Source organism: Eulemur rufifrons, chromosome 2 (genome assembly GCF_041146395.1).
Source record: "Eulemur rufifrons isolate Redbay chromosome 2, OSU_ERuf_1, whole genome shotgun sequence".
Lineage (NCBI taxonomy): Eukaryota > Metazoa > Chordata > Mammalia > Primates > Lemuridae > Eulemur > Eulemur rufifrons.
Genome location: NC_090984.1, coordinates 49,180,526 through 49,199,339, shown reverse-complemented (window position 1 = coordinate 49,199,339; position 18,814 = coordinate 49,180,526). Strand labels below are relative to the sequence as shown.

The following is an 18,814-nucleotide window of genomic DNA, read 5'->3' as shown; positions in this document are numbered from 1 at the left end:
TTATATGCCAGGCACGATATTCAGCATTTATATGTTCTTTAATCCTCCTTTTTAAACTGAGGTAAATTTCACATAATATAATATTCACAATTTTAATGTGCATAATTCAGCAGCATGTGGTACACTGCACAATGATGTACAAACACTGCCTCTCTATCTAGTTCCAAACATTTTCATCATTCCAAAAGGAGACCTTGTACTCATTAAGCAGTAACTCCCCATTTGTCCTTCCCGCCACCACTTGCCACTACTCATCTACTTCCTGTTTCCATTTTAAGTCTATTCACGGACATTTCATATAAATGAACCATAAACACATGGCCTTCTGTGTCTTTCACTTAATGTTTTCAAGGTTCATCCATGCTGTTGCATGTATCAGCACCTCATTCATTTTTACAAATGAATGATAATATATTTTATGGACATACAACATTGTTTATTCATTCTTGCTTAGAGTTTGAGCTTTGTGAGCTTCTCAGTCTTTTTGAAATTAATGCTTTTTATCAAATTTGGAGAGTTTTTGGCCACTATTTCCTCAAACATTCTTTGCATCTCTCTCTTCTCCCTCCGGAATTCCTACTATGTGCACATTGATATACTTGGTGGTGTCCCATAGGTCTCTCGGGCTCTGTTCATTTGTCTTCATCCTTTTTATCATTTTTATCTCTATGTTTTCCTGGTTTTCTTTAGTTCTTAACTCTTGCTTTTCTTAGTTTTTTTATCATCTTATAATTTCTTCCTTTTTTTTTTAGAGACTGGGTCTTGCTATGTTGCCCAGGCTGAACTCCAATTCCTGAGCTCAAGTGATCCTCCTGGCTCAGCCTCCCAAGTAGCTGGGACTACAGGTGTGTGCCACAACATCTGGTTTTTTAAGCTCTTTGAGCATATTTAAGACAGTTCATTTAAAGTCTTTGCCTCGTAAGTAATACTCAGGCTTCCTCAGAGGCACTTTCTATTTTTTTTTAATCCTGTAAATGTGCCATACTTTCTTGTTTCTTTGTACATCTCATAATTTTTGTTGAAAACTAGTAAACATTCTGAATAATATAATGTAGCAGTTCTGGAAACCAGAATCTGCCCTCTACCTGTTAGCTGCTGGTATGGGTTGCTGCTGTTTCATTTGTTTAGTGACTTTTCTAAACTATTTTTGTAAAGTCTGCTACTGGAGTCTGTGTTCCTTTAGCTTAGTGGTCAGCTAGTGTTTGGACAAAGATCTTCTTAAACACTAGGAGGCAAAAAAGAAAAAAATTGCCCTCCCAGTCTTTGCAGATGGGGCAATGCATCAACACTTAGCTGGGCCAATTAAAGCCCTTCCTTAGTCTTCACTTTCTGCTTGTGCAGAGCCTGAAGATCAGCCAACGTGAAAGCTTAGGATCATTTAAGGTCTTTTCAGAGCACGTGTCCAGTCCTAAGAATGCACATGGCTTTCTCAATCCTCCAGCACACACAGGAGCTTTTAAAAGCCCTTTTCCTCCCACATTGGTCCTTTCTATACCTTTTCCTTCCCAGGCTTTACAGTCCATCTATTGCTTGTCCCCACTGTTATTCCTTTCCCTATACAGCTAATACTTCTTCCTGTAAATGCTCTGACAAACACAACCCAGGAAGCCACCACAGCCCTAGAACACTCCCAAGTCAGGCAAAACAAAGGCAAGTCCTTGCACAGGTCCTTCGGGGAGCTGCCAGACAGGTCAAAACACACAACCACCAATCCTTAAGAATAAGGTTCATATTAGTCCCTCTGGCATTAGCAATCTGCATGAGGACTGCTGGCTGCCATCTTCCTGCCTCTGAACTAGGAAAGATGGGATGGTAAATAGACAATTTAAAACACCAATGCACTTTCTTAATACAATGCAGCAGGTTCTTCAGTAAAATCTTCCTTGTTATTTTAAGTGTCTGAGAGCTTACTAGTTGCTTTTGTGGAGGCAAAAGAGACCTGGACTTCCCTACTCCACAATTCTTGGTGATGTCACTCCTAATAGCTCCATTTTACCATCCAAGAAACTGACACTCAAGAAAATAACTAATTTTTCTAAGGGAAGTTTTAAGTTGTAGAGTTGGACTTTGAAATCTAGAACATCTAACCCCAGAGCCTGTGTTCTTAACTACCACCTTGACTACTAATTATTTCCTCCTCCTTAACAAAAACAGTCTTGATAATGCCTCAAAATTATAAATCTTCTTCAACACAAATTTCCTAATTCCATCAGTAAGATAAGATAGTTAAAGCTGCATGTGGTAATCTAGTTATTGACACTTTCAACGGTTACAAAACTAAACATATTCTTACCATATAATCCAGCAATCATGCTGCTTGGTGTTCACCCAAAGGAAATGAAAACTTACATCCACATAAAAACCTGCACACAAATGTCTACAGCAGCTATATTCATAATTGCTATAACTTGAAACAACGAAGATGTCCTTCAGTAGGGGAATGTAGACTGATATATCCAGACATTGGAGTATTAGTACTAAAAAGAAATGAGCCATCTAGCCACCAGAAGACACGGAGGAACCTTAAGTGCAAATTACTAAGTAAAAGAAGCCAATCTGAAAAGGCTACATACTTGTCTAATTCCCACTATATGATGCTCTGGAAAGGGCAAAACTATAGAGACAGTAAGATGATCAGTGATTACTAGAAGTTTAGGGGAAAGAGAGAGATGAACAGGCAGAGAACAGAAGAGTTTTTAGCGCACTGAAACTATTCTGTATAGTATAATGGTGGAAATGTCATTAAACATTTGTCAGCTGGGCGCAGTGGCTCACGCCTGTAATCCTAGCACTCCTCGGAGGCCAAGGCGGGAGGATCGTTTGAGCTCAGGAGTTTGAGACCAGCCTGAGCAAGATCCCATCGCTACTAAAAACAGAAAAATTAGCTGGGTGTGGTGACACATGCCTATAGTCCCAGCTTCTTGGGAGGCTGAGGCAGGAGGATCACTTCAGCCCAAGAGTTTGAGGTTGCTGTGAGCTAGGCTAACACCAGGGCGCTCTAGCCTGAGGAACAGAGCAAGACTCTTATCTCAAAAAAAAAAAGGTATACATTTGTCAAAACCCATGAATGAACCCTAATGTAAACTATGTACTTTGGTTGATAATGATGTGCCAATGTGGGTTCACCAATGGTAACAAGTGTACCACGGTGATGCAGTTTGTTAATGATGGGATAGGCTGAGTGTACAGGTGTACAGGGGTATGGGGAAACTCTTTGTACTTAATTTTGTTGTGAACCTAAAACTGCTCTAAAAAATAATTTATAGACTTGGCAAAAACTATAATGGTGAACGTATCACATTACTACTTACATCAAACAAAAAAAGAGCTAATCAAAATATTAAAGTTTTCTTTTACCAATCTTTTCTTAGGGGAAGGAACAGAGAGAGGACCTTTCCTCTACAAACATCTGTGTTTTATCAGAGCTTTAATAAAAAAGAGTGGAGGTACTTAACTACTGAGTGTCCTTAAATAAGATTATAAGGTATTTGCCTTGGGCCCAATTTTCAGGAAGAAAGATCAAAGGACTTCTTTTGACTATACACTGACTAAGTATTTCTTGTTTTGTTGTCTGTTTTCTATTTCAGAATATTATGTGGGTACAAACACTTTGGTTACATATATTGCCCTTGCACTGCCCAAGTCAAAGTTACAAGCAAGCCCAACCCCCAGACATCACGCACTATACCCATTAGGTGTGAATTTACCCATCCGTTCCTCCCTCCTCCCACCTGCCAACGCCCTATGAATGTTACATGTTACTTCCATATGTGCACATAAGTGTTGATCAATTAGTACCAATTTAATGGTGAGTGCATGTGGCACTTATTTTTCCATTCTTATGATACTTCACTTAGAAGAATGGGCTCCAACTCCATCCAGGATAGTACAAGGGGTATTAGTTCATCTTTTTTATGGCCGAGTAGTACTCCATGGTATACGTACACCACATTTTATTAATCCACTCATGTATTGATGGACACTTGGGTTGTTTCCACATCTTTCCAATTGTGAATGGTGCTGCTATGAACACCCAAGTGCAGATGTCTTTTCTCTAGAATGTCTTTTTTTCCTTTGGGTAAATACCCAGTAGTAGAATTGCTAGTGAAAATCTGGAAACAACCCAATGTACACCAATTGGGAGTTAATTATAAAAAATTATGATACATGGAATATTAGGCGACCATGAAAAAAGTAGTGTTCAATGTATGAATTTGTTAGTGAAAAGAAAATATTATACAGTGGTATAAATAACATGATCTCATTTTGGTTAATATGCATGTGCCCTGTGAAAGCACACCAAACTGCTAAAACTACTAGAAATCAAAATTACAAAGAATTTTTACTTTAAGTTATAGAATGAAAAATTTTTACCAATATAGAAATCTTTTGAAATCAGAAATAAGGATTCAAAAACAAATGTACCTACAAGAATATTCATCACAACACGGTTTAAAATCACAAGATAAGGAAACTCATAAATGTTCAAGAACAGAGAATTTAACAAATTGCAAAGCATTCATATAATAAGACACTAAAAAAAAAAAAACAGGTTTGGAGGTCCCTAAAAGACCAATCGCCAGAGCTGTCTGGCAGATTGCTGAAAAGCTCCATTCTCAGAGTTTGTCTTTATCTGACCTGACTCAGAAATCACTCGGTGTCAACAACCCTGTACTCACAGCATTTGTCAAAAACACTCAGCAGATCACAGCTGCCTGAGTCAACATTAACAACTGGAACTAACAAAAGGCTGACCAAAAACTTAAAAGGAAAAACTGGAGAATGAGATATCTATAGGAACTTTGAAAAGCTCCAAATATTACCGGAAATCTAGAAGGCCACAAGTATGTGCAGGGCTATGTACACATGCCCAGAGCTGTGCACAGGCCCAGAAGAGATCTGAGACGGCCCTAATCATTCACCTCTGGCTGATCATAAGGCTCTGTGCAAGACGGAAGTAAAGGTTAAGTCAGAGTGGCAAACTGTGAAAGAGTCCAAACACAAAACCATGTATTGTATGACTCCAGTTACATAAAACGTCCAGATTAGGAAAATCCATAGAGACAGAAAGGTTAGTGATTTCCAGAGGCTATGGGAAGGGAGAAATGGGGAGTTACTGATAATGAGCATTGGGTTACTTTTTGGGGTGATGAAGAGTTTCTGGGATTAGATAGTGGTTGGTGGTTACACAACTTGTGAATATATTAGAAACCACTAATTGGTATGCTTTAAAAAAGTAAATTTTGTGATATGCATATTATATCTTAATAAAGTTGTTATGAGATTAAAAACTTTAACCAGCTTTGTAAAAACCATGACCCAACATGGATAACTTATTTCCTCTATATTTTTAACTACTAAAGTTTTGAAGAATTAGTTTTTATGAATTAGAAAGTGAACTAAGCATCCATATAATGTGTACTTATGAAAATGTAAGGCATATTTATTTAGTAAGGCATATTTATAGATTTGATCTTATTTCAATTTTCCAAACTCTCTTCCAATTGTATTCAATCACAGATAATTTCAAATGGAATTTAAGGTTTTTAATAAGTTTCCACCTATTTACAAGTATTTATGGGAGGGAACAATAGCAATTTAAGTTTATTTAGAAAACAGAGAAAACACAAAGAAAATAAAAATCACTCATGATAACATCCAGAGACAACTATTTTTAACATTTTGATGTATAGCTTCCAGTCCTAACTTTGTTTTAAATGTTAGCATACCGAAAGAACAATTCAAAGATACATGAACATAAGAAAACTAAGATATATGTTCAATGTCCCAAATTCCCAAATATACTTACAGTTTTGTCTCCAATAAAGGTAAGATTTGTTCCATTCTCCTTAGCCTTTAAACATTAAAAAAAAGAAAATTCAGAACTTTTTTTTTAACCTCTAGCACTCCTCCAGCTGCCTCCTCCACTGACTACCCAAGCGCAGTGCTCCCTCCTCAGAGATACAGCTCCCAAGCTGCCAGAATTTTTACTTTACTCTCAGAAATATATAAGAAAAACAATTACCTCCTGTTTTTCTCCTAAAAGAGGCAGTCGATGCACAAAATCCCCAGAAAAGCTCTATAAAAGAAACGTAAAACTAAAATTAAAGATGTATAAATAGTAAAAGAAAAGTGTAGCTCAAAATACACAGATATGGTTAAAGTAAAACATAGCACTGTAACAGTAAATATAATAATATAGCATCAGCAAACAAAAGTTTTCCAGGCTGGGTGCAGTGGCTCACATCTGTAATTCTAGCACTTTGGGAGGCTTGAGGGGAGGACTGCTTGAGGCCAGGAGTTCAAAACCAGCCTGGGCAACATAGCAAGACCCTCCCACCCATCTCTACAAAAAATGAAAAATTAGCCAGCCATGGTGGCACATGCCTATAAGTCCTAGCTACTTGGGAGGCTGAGGCAGGAGGATTGCTTGAGCCTAGGAGTTTGAGCTGCAGTGAGCTATGATGATGCCACTGCACTCTAACCTGGGCAACAGAGACCCTGTCTCAAAAAAAAAAAAAAATTTCTAATCTACCACAAACAAGTGAATAAAACCCTGCTGAGAACTAAAAATAATATCAAACCAAACTGGCCACTCAATTTTTTGTAAGAATGTCAAAGCCTCAGATACAGGATATATGCTTTCCAATAGAAGGATCTTGGATAATTGCCCCTCATTCTACAGATGAGGAAAATGCAGGTCAAAGCTATAAAGCTTTAGATGAAAAAATAGGATTTGAGCCTAAGATTGCTGACTCTTAGGTCCACTGTTCCTTCCACATAACACTTCAAGCCTGTAAAAAAAACCACACTACCTATCTTACCAGGTATCAGTAGATGAGCCATTCTCCTTCCTGAGTGATTGGACTGTATAATTCAACTCTGTTACATTAGATTGGAGGAGAAAAGGAAACTTTACCAACAGAGGTTTATGCCAAGACCCTGGAAAGGCTATAGCAGATCTAAAAGGAGTCAACCTCGGCCAACAGGATACAATGTAGCTTTCCATAATCAAATCTGAGAAAGACCAACCAATCCTACTAGTCTGAGGGAAAATTTGGAGAACCATCAGAAAACATACAAAATACTCAACATCACATTGTTTCTAGCTTTCTCTTTCTACCATTCTTTCACCATTTTTTTTCTTGAGACCAGGTCTCACTATATCACCCAGGCTGATCTCGAACTCCTGGCCTCAAGTGATCCTCCTGCCTCTGAGCAGCTGGGATTACAGGCATGAGCCACTACACCCGCTTTCTTCCACCATTTTAAAGCTATTGTTTTCCCCCTCCAAGACCTGAACCTTTATAATCCTATGATCAATTACTTCATCTGCTTATCAATTACCAATTATTAAAGTCTTCTTATCAATAAACTTTACTTCTAGTAACTGACCAGTGAACTCCTTGCCAGTTCAAGGCAATTTATTAAATATTCCAAAGCAATTTTTAAATGCAAGAAGGACAAAGTAAAGGCTATAGTTACAATACTATTTTCAACATCTATAAAATTTTTCTATCAAAAGTTGGTATTAGATCCTATTTCTTTTTCTTTTTTTTTGAGACAGAGTCTCACTCTGTTGCCTGGGGCAGAGTGCTGTGGCGTCAACCTAGCTCACAGCAACCTTAAACTCCTGGGCTCAAGCAATCCTTCTACCTCAGCCTCCCAAGTAGCTGGGACTACAGGCACATGCCACCATGCCCGGCTAACTTTTTTTCTATATATATATATATATATATTTTTTTTTTTTAGTTGTCCATATAATTTCTTTCTATTTTTAGTAGAGACGGCGTCTCGCTCTTGCTCAGGCTGGTTTTGAACTCCCAAGCTCAAATGATCCGACCGCCTCGGCCTCCCAGAGTGCTAGGATTACACGCGTGAGCCACCGCGCCCAGCCCTATTTCTAAGATAATAGAATTTCACATCAGAATCTCCACTTACATGATTACTATGTGAAAACACTAAAAATGTATTATTCCCATCTTTTTCTTTCCACAAAACAAGTCAGTGATAATAATACTCTTTTTTTTTTTTTTTTTTTTTTTTGAGACAGAGTCTCACTTTGTTGCCCAGGCTAGAGTGAGTGCCGTGGCGTCAGCTTAGCTCACAGCAACCTCAGACTCCTCGGCTTAAGCGATCCTACTGCCTCAGCCTCCCGAGTAGCTGGGACTACAGGCATGCGCCACTATGCCCGGCTAATTTTTTCTATATAGATTTTTAGTTGTCCATATAATGTCTTTCTATTTTTAGTAGAGACGGGGTCTCGCTCAGGCTGGTCTCGAACTCCTGACCTTGAGCGATCCACCCGCCTCGGCCTCCCAGAGTGCTAGGATTACAGGCGTGAGCCACCGCGCCCGGCCAATAATACTCTTTTGATTTCAGATCTATAGCAGTAAAACTTAAAAACCCTGATTTTTCTGGGAACACATCAATTAGATGAGGTGACAAGAGAATTAAAAATTTGAGGTTTCAAATGTCCATCGACAGATGAATGGATAAACAAAATATGGTATATACATACAATGGAATATTATTAAGCCTTAAAAAGGAATAAAATCTTGATACATGCTACAACATGGACAAACCTTAAAAACAGTCTGGTAAGTGAAAGAAGTCAGAAAAAAAAACTGTACGATTCTACTTATATGAGGTATCTAGAGTAGTCAAATTCATAGACAGAAAGTAGAACAGCAGTTACCAGGAACTGGCAGGAGGGTGGGGGGTGATGGGAAGTTATTATTTAATGGGTAAGAAGTTTCAATTTGGGATGATGAAAGTTCTGGAAATGGGTTGATGGCTGCACAACAATGTAAATGTATTTAATGCCATTGAATTCTACACTTAAAAATGGTTAAAATGGTAAGTTTTATGTTATGTACATTTTACCATAATAAAAAAAATTGGAGGTTTGTTTTTTACACACAAAGGAAAGTACAACCTCTCTTTGATGAGATGAACATGTTAAGTGGCTTACTATGCACCTATTAGAACATGCTTCCAACTTATTCCTGCCAGAAGGAATAACTGGGGTGTGGGAAATGGATATGACCAAAAATACAATTACATTTTTTTACCTCTTCAATTTTCCTCCAACCACTTTCAAAGATTACCTGCGTTTTAAAGAGTTCACTGCAGTTCTGGAACAATTTTGATGATGTTTGATATTTCCCAGACAAGCCTCTTTACATTTTTTTACCTCTTCAATTTTCCTCCAACCACTTTCAAAGATTACCTGTGTTTTAAAGAGTTCACTGCAGTTCTGGAACAATTTTGATGATGTTTGATATTTCCCAGACAAGCCTCTTTTTTCCTTAAGTTTTTCCAAATATGAGTCTACGTCTTCTGACTAGAAATATAGAAAAGATACAAAGTATTTCATTCACCTTTCACAAATATTTAGAAGGTAACAAATAGACCACCTGTAATACAAATATAATTTTGAGTTTGCAACTTGCATCAAATAAACACTCTATATAAACAGTATGCAAGACTCTATATACAGTATCCAAGAATCTAACATTATTAGACTCTAAAATAAAATACAGAATTCTAGTCTTTGGCTCATAAAGAGTAGTTCCTCTAACGATTTTGGGAAGGCTGGGAAACTGCCAGAATCCAGAGGGTTTTGTCATGTGAATATATATTTAAAAGAGTTACTTGACCAAATTAGCAACATCAACAAAAAGATTTACTCGTGTTCATAAGCTAAGACACAGCACAAAACTGCTATAGCCATTTGCAGCCCACTGCCAATACTAAAAAAAAAAAAAAAATCATCATTTCTGTGGCTTCACCTATCAGTTCTGTGATTTCTCTCCCATACCCATATCTCTAATCTTGCCCTCTTTTTTTCTAAGCTCCACATCTTCAACCATCTGCTTGTAACCTCCATACTTTTATCCTGTGGCAATCCAAAATAATTTTTACATTCTTAACTTGGACTACCTATGAAGACAACATCTCCTAAGCTCTTGACCAGTTTATGCCAAGTTGCAAATGTATAAACCTTTTACTGCAAATTCAATTAGTGATTGAGAGAAAAAAATCAATGATATTTCAGACCATATTCTGGAGATGTTATTATTTCTCTCTAAATTCTCCAGTCTTTTCAGTTCCCCCACCATGTCAATCCTACACTACCCAATGTTACATAACAAAAGCAAAAACAATTACCAACAGTGCAAAAAAGATAATGTAAAAACTTAATACTAAGCAGAGATTCAAATGCTTAAGTTCTGAAAAACTGACTGGACATGGATGTTTCCTAAAGGTCAGTGAAATTATCTTTGTAAAGAAACTTTAAGGTAGGGCGCGGTGGCTCATGCCTATAATCCCAGCACTTTGGGAGGCTGAGGTGGGAGGATCACTTGAGCCCAGGAATTCAACATCAGCCTGGGTAACAGAGCGAGACTTCACCTCCACAAAAAATTTAAAAATTAGTTGGGCGTGGCGGCATGCACCTGTAGTCACAGCTACTCAGGAGACTTAGGCAGGAGGATTAGTTTTGCCCAGGAATTTGAGGTTACAGTGAGGCATGATCAGGGCCGCTATATTCCATGTCCAGGCAACAGAGCAGGACATTGTATCTTTGAAAAAAAAGAAAGAAAGAAGAAACTTCAAGAACAGTACAATCTTAAGAAAAATGATGCCAACTGAAATGAAGGATGGAAACAGAATGGAAAAGGCCTGAAAAATCTCTCTCAGAGCATATATTTTTAATGCTCAAGTATCGTGTACCATGGCAATTCTCTTAGTAGATGAACTGTTTCACAAGCTCTAAGTGGCCAAAACTATTTTCGTAATAATAGTATATTTGCCCTGCACTGATATTACAAAAGCAATGGTGAGTAAAAGTGCCACCCCTTAACGGGATCCAAGGCAGTGGCACCTAATGGTACTAGTCATCGTACTCTTCAGTCACAATCCCATATTACCAAAAAAAAAAAAAAAAAAAATAGCCAGGCACAATGGCTCACATGCCTAGAGTCCCAGCTACTCAGGAGGCTAAGGTAGGAGGATCACCTAAGCCCAGGACTTTGAGGCTAGCCTGGACAATATAGCAAGACCCCAACTCTTTAAAAAATGTCACTGTTATGTAAGAATATCCTTGATGAAGTAGTAAAAATTATGACTGTTATTAAATCTGGAACTTTCACTACATGACTTTTTCTATAATCTTGGTGACCAAATGGAATGTACGCAAAATACAATAAATGACTGTCTTGAGATAAAGCACTATGCAACTGTTTTGACTTGTGAACTAGTCACTTTTCTTATGGAACATCACATTTACTTAAAAGAAAGACTAACAAACTGCAGTTTTCAAGACTTGGTTATCTGTAAGATATTTCCCTGAAAACGGGCAATGGAAGCTCTCACTTCAAGGAAGACACTGACAGTATTCATTGACAATGATAAAACCTGACCTTTGAAGCGAAAACTGGAATTTTGAAGAACTTGCTGCTACCATGATCTTAATGGCTTCCAAGACTTAAGAAACTACTGATGACACAGAGGGGCCCAAGGGATGGTTATTAACAATATAACTTTCAGTGAAATGTAAAATAAGTTAATATTTAGAAAATGTATGTAATTTAGTCAATGAATATTTTCTAAATGACCAATGAGCAATATTACAAAATTATGCACAAGTAAGAGATCCGTACAAAGTGCAAGACACACCAGTGGATTTTATATTAGAGTACAAAAATGTTAATTAATATGATTTGATTCCACATTGCAACTATCTTTAAGAAACTCCACTTATTAAGCTTTGGTAGAGAATCAAAGAATATCCTCAATTATCTGAAAAGACTATTAAAATACCATTTTCTTTCCTAACTATATATCTGTAAGAGGTCAGATTTTCCACATATACTTCAACCATAATATCGTAACAGAGTGAGTGAAGAAGATATCCAGCTATCTTGTGTTATGCCAGATATTAAAGACATTTGCAAAAATGTAAAATAATGCTACGCTTATATGGTTTTTTTTTTTTTTGGAAAAATAGTTATTTTTCACCAAAAATGTTATTTATATTAACATATAATGAGTTTATTATTGCTACTTTAAATTAATATTTTTATCTTCTCAGTTGTAATTTCCAACATAGTAACCTACATGTGCAAAGGCTTTCTGGAGTCCACAATAAGTTTTAAGAATGTAAGAGTTCTGAGACCAAAAAGTTTAAGAATTGCTGATATAGTAGGTTTGCAAATTGGGAAGCACGCATTCTAGTATCAGCTCTGCTCCTCCGTAGCTATATGATATTCCTTCCTCTATAAAATTAAGAAATTGGAACCAGATGACCACCAAGGTACAAGAAAAGTCTGTAATTTTATGTTCCTTACCTTGAAGCTGTAGATTTCATTGTAACAATCAGCACTTTTCAGATACCAGGTTATATTCAAAGACTGATCACAAGGTTCTCCATCAACTACGAAAGAAGAAATCTTTGTGACTAAAAGATGATTCCCAAACAAAGCATTCTTCTTAAACAGCTAACCTACATCCTATTTATTTCTTGCCCTAAACTGACATGCTCAAAGACCATCCCTTCTCCAAATATAAGGTAATGGAATGATATATGCAAAAAGAACTGAATATTCAGATAAAAGTATTGTTGCTCATAGAAAAAAATAGCAGTTAAGAAGTCTTTAACCTTTTAAAACTGCTGATCTATTTTTATGCCTTCAAGCCTCAACTTCTGGGTCTCTGTTGGGAATAACCTGAGAATGACAAAGCAGTCCTAAGTTAAACCCAGTCTTCCATTGCCATTCAAATATTAATATTTATTGAGCAGAACACAAGTATACAACGGTACAGTGTTAGACCGTTGTAGGGTCTAACACTGTACCTAAGAGGGAAATGGATGGAAACAAATTATTAAAGGCCCTTAAAAAGGCTATGTTCTAACTGGAGAGACAAGGAATAACGTCAGTGATGTCACAAGGTAATATTCATGATTGTTAAATGGTGGTATAAATAATAGTTCCGCTGAGGGAAAAACTCATGGCTTAGACCTTGAAAGATACCAAGGTTGGATAGAAAGAGCAATGAACAAAAAGCAAATATGGCTGGGGAAGACAGAAATAGCAAAAGCAAAGATAAGAGTATTAGCTTTTTTTCAAAGACCACTTTAACAGAGTCCTCAAGGAAACTTATGAAATCATGGAAGCTTCATATAACTTATTAAACATAGTTTGGAACACAGTATTTTAATGGGTCAAGGCATTAGTCTGATGACTTAGGAGTCTGATTAGCTGTCGCACCTGGCAGAAGTCAGTATTCTCTTTCACCTTTGATTCCAACTGTGTAAAGGAACATATACTAAAGACTCTCTATGCAAATGTGACAAAAATAAACATGACTGCATTTAAGAATCTACTTTGGTTCATAACAAAAGAAGCAACCTTTTTATAACCTTCTCTTTTTCTTCGTTTTAAACTATTTTCTCAAACTAATTTTTAAATAATCAACACATTTTTTACAGGGTTCTATTAGAATACTCAAAAAATTGACCTGTTGAATAGAATTTATGGAAATGACAAAAAAGATACTACAATCTGGCTATGAACTATTCAGAAAAATCCATACAGAGACAAGATTAATAAAAGCCAGTAATAACACATCTCCTAAACAGGAGATTTACAAGGAAATCTGGATGCAAAAATATTACTGTTTATGTTAAAAGACAACATTTAAAACTTTATGGAAGTCTTTTAAGAGACAATGAAAATGGTCCCATCTATTCCATGGAAAGGTATATAGCACACTCACAAAATATAAAATCAGAGACAATTGGTAAATATGAGAAAGCACAAAAGTAACAGATAAAAATATAAGGTAAATTTAAAGGAGCCTCAATCCTCCAAAAACAATGGAATGCGGACACTTTAAAAATATGTAGCTTGTTTAACTTGACAAAACACTATTAGATCAAAATACAAGTGAGGAAAAGACTGTACCTAATAAAAGAATAAAAATAGCAAACAGGCTGGCAGGCTATTCCAAAGACAAAATCCTGCTATCCCTAACAGCTACTCTTACCTAGTAAACCAATCTCACAGGAAAGGCCAGTATGTCAAAGTAGATTTGATTTAAATCAAATGTAAGCCATTAGTCAGGAGATTATAATTTCATGGACATAGTGTACTCTTCAAAGAAATTCTACTTGCTGCTTCACCCCCACTAGAATGTAAGGTCAATAAGGGAAGGAAAATTTTCTGTTTCTTCTCTGATGTCTAAAACAGTGCCTGGCAATATAGTAAGTATTAATAACTACTTACTAGGCTGAGTGAGGTGGCTCACGCCTGTAATCCTAGCACTCTGGGAGGGCGAGGCGGGAGGATCGCTCCAGGTCAGGAGTTTAAGACCAGCCTGAGCAAGAGCGAGACCCCCGTTTCTACTAAAAATAGAAAATTAGCCAGACAACTAAAAATATATAGAAAAAATTAGCCCAGCGTGGTGGTGCATGCCTGTACTTCAAGCTACTCGGGAGGTTGAGGCAGAAGGATTACTTGAGCCCAGGAGTTTGAGGTTGTTGTGAGCTAGGCTGATGCCACCACACTCTACCCAGGCAACAGAGTGAGCCTCTGTCTCAAAAAAAAAACAAGCAAAAAAACCTCTACTTACTAAACAATAGAAACAATAAAATCATCCAACTGTGACTTAATAAATTTTGCACTTTCATGGAGAAAATATGCACAGAATCATGCACTGATGTTCCGGATTTTTATCCCTGATCTTGAAATAATGCTGCCCATGATCATTCTCTAAATTAAAGCCAGTTTCAGAACTAAAAGGAAACTTTTCTTTAATACAGTGGCTTTCCCCCTAGACAAACTGGTTTTATTCTACGTAATGCCTATTTCCTGACAATATTTCTGAGCTTCCTCTTTCTGGGGTGGTAAAATACTCCTTATGTAAACAAAAGATCTACTGAATGTATTTATTCAGAGCCAATGGTCTAACAAACCTAGGTCATGTTTTCAGTAAACATTGAAAAAGCACACAAAAGTAAAAGTAGTGGTATCTCTATGACTCAGAACAGATTAAAACACCATGCAGGCAATTAACCAACATAATTACAATCGTGACGAATAATGTTTCCGTCAATGACAGGCTGCATATACAATGGTGGTCCCATAGATTTTTAATACTGTGTTTTTACTGTACCTTTTCTATGTTTACATGTGTTTAGATACACAAATACCACTGTGATACAAATGCCATAGTATTCAGTATAGTAATATGCTGTACAGGTTTGTAGCCTGGGAACAGCCCACAACACCATATAGCCTAGATGTGTAGTAGGCTATACCATCTAGATTTGTGTAAGTACATTCTATGATGTTTGCACAATGATGAAATGACCTAAGGACATTCTCAGAATGTATCCCTGTCATTAAGCAACACGAGACTGTAAATGTAAGTCAGTTGAGATGTGACTGAATATATGCTCAATATAGTATATGTACAATATATCTTAATATGTAATACACATTAGTATATATGTATATGTATTATATATAGTGTGTATATATATATGCAAGGTGAACACTAGAAAAACAAGGGAAGAAAATAAAATTCACAGGGGGGTGGGGGTAGGTGGGTGCCACCTTCTCCCCCCTTGCCCTATCCCCATCCAAAAAATAAAAAATTAAAAAAACACAGAAAAACAAAGTTCACACAAGTATTCTGAAAATTATTCAGTGAAAGGACCTTAGTTACACTAAATATATTTATACCTAGATAGTACATGACTATTAAATTTCAGAACTTAAAAATAGGTTGCAAGTAGCCCATCAGAGGTAGAAAATAGGTAATTTAAAAGTTTACCTATAACTTTTAAAAACCCAAAAACTTCATGAAATTCAAAAACTCACATTTCAGGAATATAGTGGTATTTCTGAAGAGGATCTTTCCAAAACTAAAATAATTTTTCCCCTGCAAAGATAAAGGAAAGATAATTAGCATTAGATCATTTGAACTCCCAAGGCAGAATATAACTACCTAATTTGGTAAAATGTTCAAATTAGTTTTCCTAACCAAGAAAAGACATCAACAACCTTCCTTTTAGTAAAGTTTAACGATATTCAAACACAGGCTTGTGCTCCTAAGCATGGAGACACGATTTTTCCCCCACAGGCTATGAAGCACAGACTCTAGAAGGGAGGTGCTGGGATACCCCAACTTAACTTAAATCTTCATAAGATATACCCCTTAATCAGTTCATTTCTATTACTGATCACTGCCCAGAATAACCAATTGTTTTTTTAAATGAACTATTCTATCAGCAGACAACCACAGTTTTATTTTTAAATCTAAAAAGACTTAACTATTAACCATTTTAGTAACAAGTAAAAACCTAAAATTGAGAACATAAAGATCTTCACCAAATTAATAAAAGCTATAATGCTTGCCATATGAAAGCCCAAATATGATTTGGGCATTACAATCAGGGACCAGAGCAAAATGAAACAAAAAGGCCAATGTATTAGTAGTTTTAAAAGGGCTAACTAACGCTTTTCAGCATTTCCTTCCTCCACCTGGTCTTTGTCCACTCACGGAACTATACCTCTTACTCAAATGAGGTTTAAGGCGGGGGGTGGGGGGGTAGAAAGGGTCAACCTATCTAGATTATTGTGGAATGAAAGACTAGCCTCGCCACACTAGATTTTAGAATACTACTTCTTCCACTTTAACCACTACCATGTTAGTAGAATTACCAAGAAACAACAAAAAAAAAGTGCAGAGGAAAAAAAAAAAAAGAAATGAAAACGCCTATTTACATATCCCTCTCATTCAACCCAGGGGCATTGGATTCTGAAATTTAATCTGAAAGATAAACTACTCTCCGTATATATATCAAGTTTACATTTCTCTCAAATCAGTCACTGAAAGTTCTGTTACTTTTCTGATGAGAAACCGCTCCACCACTCCTTTCCGTGGCTGAAGTGACCCTGACAGTGCCGCTAGCCTACCTACACTGCGCGGCTTTCTGCTCCAGGGAGGTGGGTCCCTGTTGGCCAGTGACACAGACCATCCCAGCAACCCCACCCCTTTGGAAGAGACTTTTGCGGAACCTTCTTGGACCCCTTGGGCCGCCGTAGCCCCACCCCTTACCCCTCCGGGCTTAGTCGCTACTGAAGTGAGCACTCACCGACGGTATCGGAATGTGCCACTTGGACCGGTCGGCAGCAGACACGGGTGCCGGTCCTGCACCGAAAAGCGACAATGGGGACGGATGAGCCCCCAGAAGCAGAAGAATGACAGGCAACACCTGAAGCCACGCAGCCGCCGCCATCTTCACAGCCATGGAGTGCCTACTGAAAGCATTTCACCTTCTTCCGGCTCGCCCCGCCCTCTTCCGGCTCTGTTCTGGGGGCGGGATTATCCGGGTCCTCGAAACTTCGCGGGGTTTGTTAGCTGTGCGAGTCGGAGGCCCCTCCCTCAGACGGTCGTCCGTGTTCAGTGAGGCTCCGGACCTACTGCGCAGGCGTCTTCTTGTCGTAACCTGCTCAACTGGGTTAGGGTGATTGCCAGATGCCACCCTGGTCTCAGTCTTCTCTCTCCCAGCCATTAACGGGTTTGGGGACCAAGCAAGCACCTGGTGCGACGTTTGGTTCTCTCCTTCCATTCGCCCCGGCCCTTCGTCCCTTCCAACGCAAAGTCAGACGTTGGGACCAGAAGTCTGGGAAAGCCATAAATCTGGCTGCCCGAATGGAGTCTGGTAGTGAGTTCTCCGGTTTGTGAGGTATTTAAGCAAAGGCTGAAATTTGGCGGTGGTGGAGTACAATCGATTCCTAGACTGGATGGTATAATATATAGACTTCAAAGTTCCTTTCTAGCCTTGAAAAGTACGATGCTGCAGTAGAATCTGGCCAGAGACATCAGCCTCCAGCAAAGACCTGGCCGGCACTTCCCACTCAAAACTAAAAATAGGGAGAGAATGGGTCAGTTTTCAAAATCTGTGGCGTGACCGCCACTGAGATGAACCTGCAGATGCTTTGCCCCAATCAGGGAGGCTGTCTCGGTACTTCCTGGTTCTCACGCTTTTGAGTTTTATGCTCTAGAGTTCATTGCATACACGCCCTCACCGCGGCTCATACAGTTCCTAATAAAAGCACGTTCCTCATCAGCCACCCATAAGCAAGAAAAATTTGCCAAATAAGTCATCGTAGAAACGCTAGTTTGGGCCTGAAAAATTCGAGGAGCGGGAGTCAAGATCTGTCACTCCATAAGGATCTGGAGAAGACTCCTTTTCCCAGAAACTTGAGAGTGGTGACGTGCTGGCCAAACGGCTTTTTGAAGAAAGAGATCGCTGTGGGCGTTGGCGTGAGACCTGGGGAGTCAGTCGGAGTGACTGGGAAGCCATGGAAGCAGCTGAGAAAGAGAAAATCAGGTAAAGGCCCAGTGCTTCTGCAGCGACTGACCCCAGGCCCACAGAGGCAAGGGATAGTACCTGAAAGTACCTAAAAGCAACATTTCTGACTTTGAAGTTTTCACTGATTTTTTTTTAATTGCACTTTTTATTTTAATGTTTGGTATTTGTGCACTTTTACTTTTTTCTCAATTCTGCAGGGAGTTAGTTGATATTAATAGCCCATCAAAAATACTTTCAGGGTGGTTAAATAACATTAGCAGTGGAAAAGTTGTGATCAGAACTCTAACGTCAATTTCAAGCATGTTGCTTTCCAAGTTCAGCTATACTCATCTCTTCCTATATTATTTCCAGAGCTCATTGTTAAAAGCTGGAAAGAGGAGACTGCAAATTTCTCCACTCTTTGCACACTCAATTAAAGGAAAC

The 18,814-nt window shown here is 38.0% G+C and overlaps 2 protein-coding genes across 5 annotated transcripts in view; one reads left to right on the top strand and one right to left on the bottom strand.

Moving 5' to 3' along the window:
- The window catches only part of TMEM87A (transmembrane protein 87A), a 46,307-nt gene extending 28,981 nt beyond the window's left edge, over positions 1–17,326 (bottom strand). Inside the window, exons 1-6 of one of the 3 annotated variants that reach the window (XM_069484453.1) lie at positions 17,168–17,326; positions 15,891–15,951; positions 12,354–12,439; positions 9,233–9,346; positions 6,026–6,079; positions 5,810–5,854 (exon numbers count right to left, since the gene is read on the bottom strand). In XM_069484453.1, the coding sequence (XP_069340554.1) occupies positions 5,810–5,854; positions 6,026–6,079; positions 9,233–9,346; positions 12,354–12,439; positions 15,891–15,951; positions 17,168–17,323 (516 nt within the window). In that variant the 5' untranslated portion in view covers positions 17,324–17,326. The remainder of the gene's footprint in view (positions 1–5,809; positions 5,855–6,025; positions 6,080–9,232; positions 9,347–12,353; positions 12,440–15,890; positions 15,952–17,167) is intronic. The other 2 variants (XM_069484448.1, XM_069484441.1) reach the window with 2 other exon arrangements.
- Positions 17,327–17,818: 492 nt separating this feature from the next.
- The window catches only part of GANC (glucosidase alpha, neutral C), a 58,008-nt gene continuing 57,012 nt past the window's right edge, over positions 17,819–18,814 (top strand). For both annotated transcript variants that reach the window (XM_069461154.1, XM_069461164.1), the window contains exon 1: positions 17,819–18,409. In XM_069461154.1, the coding sequence (XP_069317255.1) occupies positions 18,381–18,409 (29 nt within the window). In that variant the 5' untranslated portion in view covers positions 17,819–18,380. The remainder of the gene's footprint in view (positions 18,410–18,814) is intronic.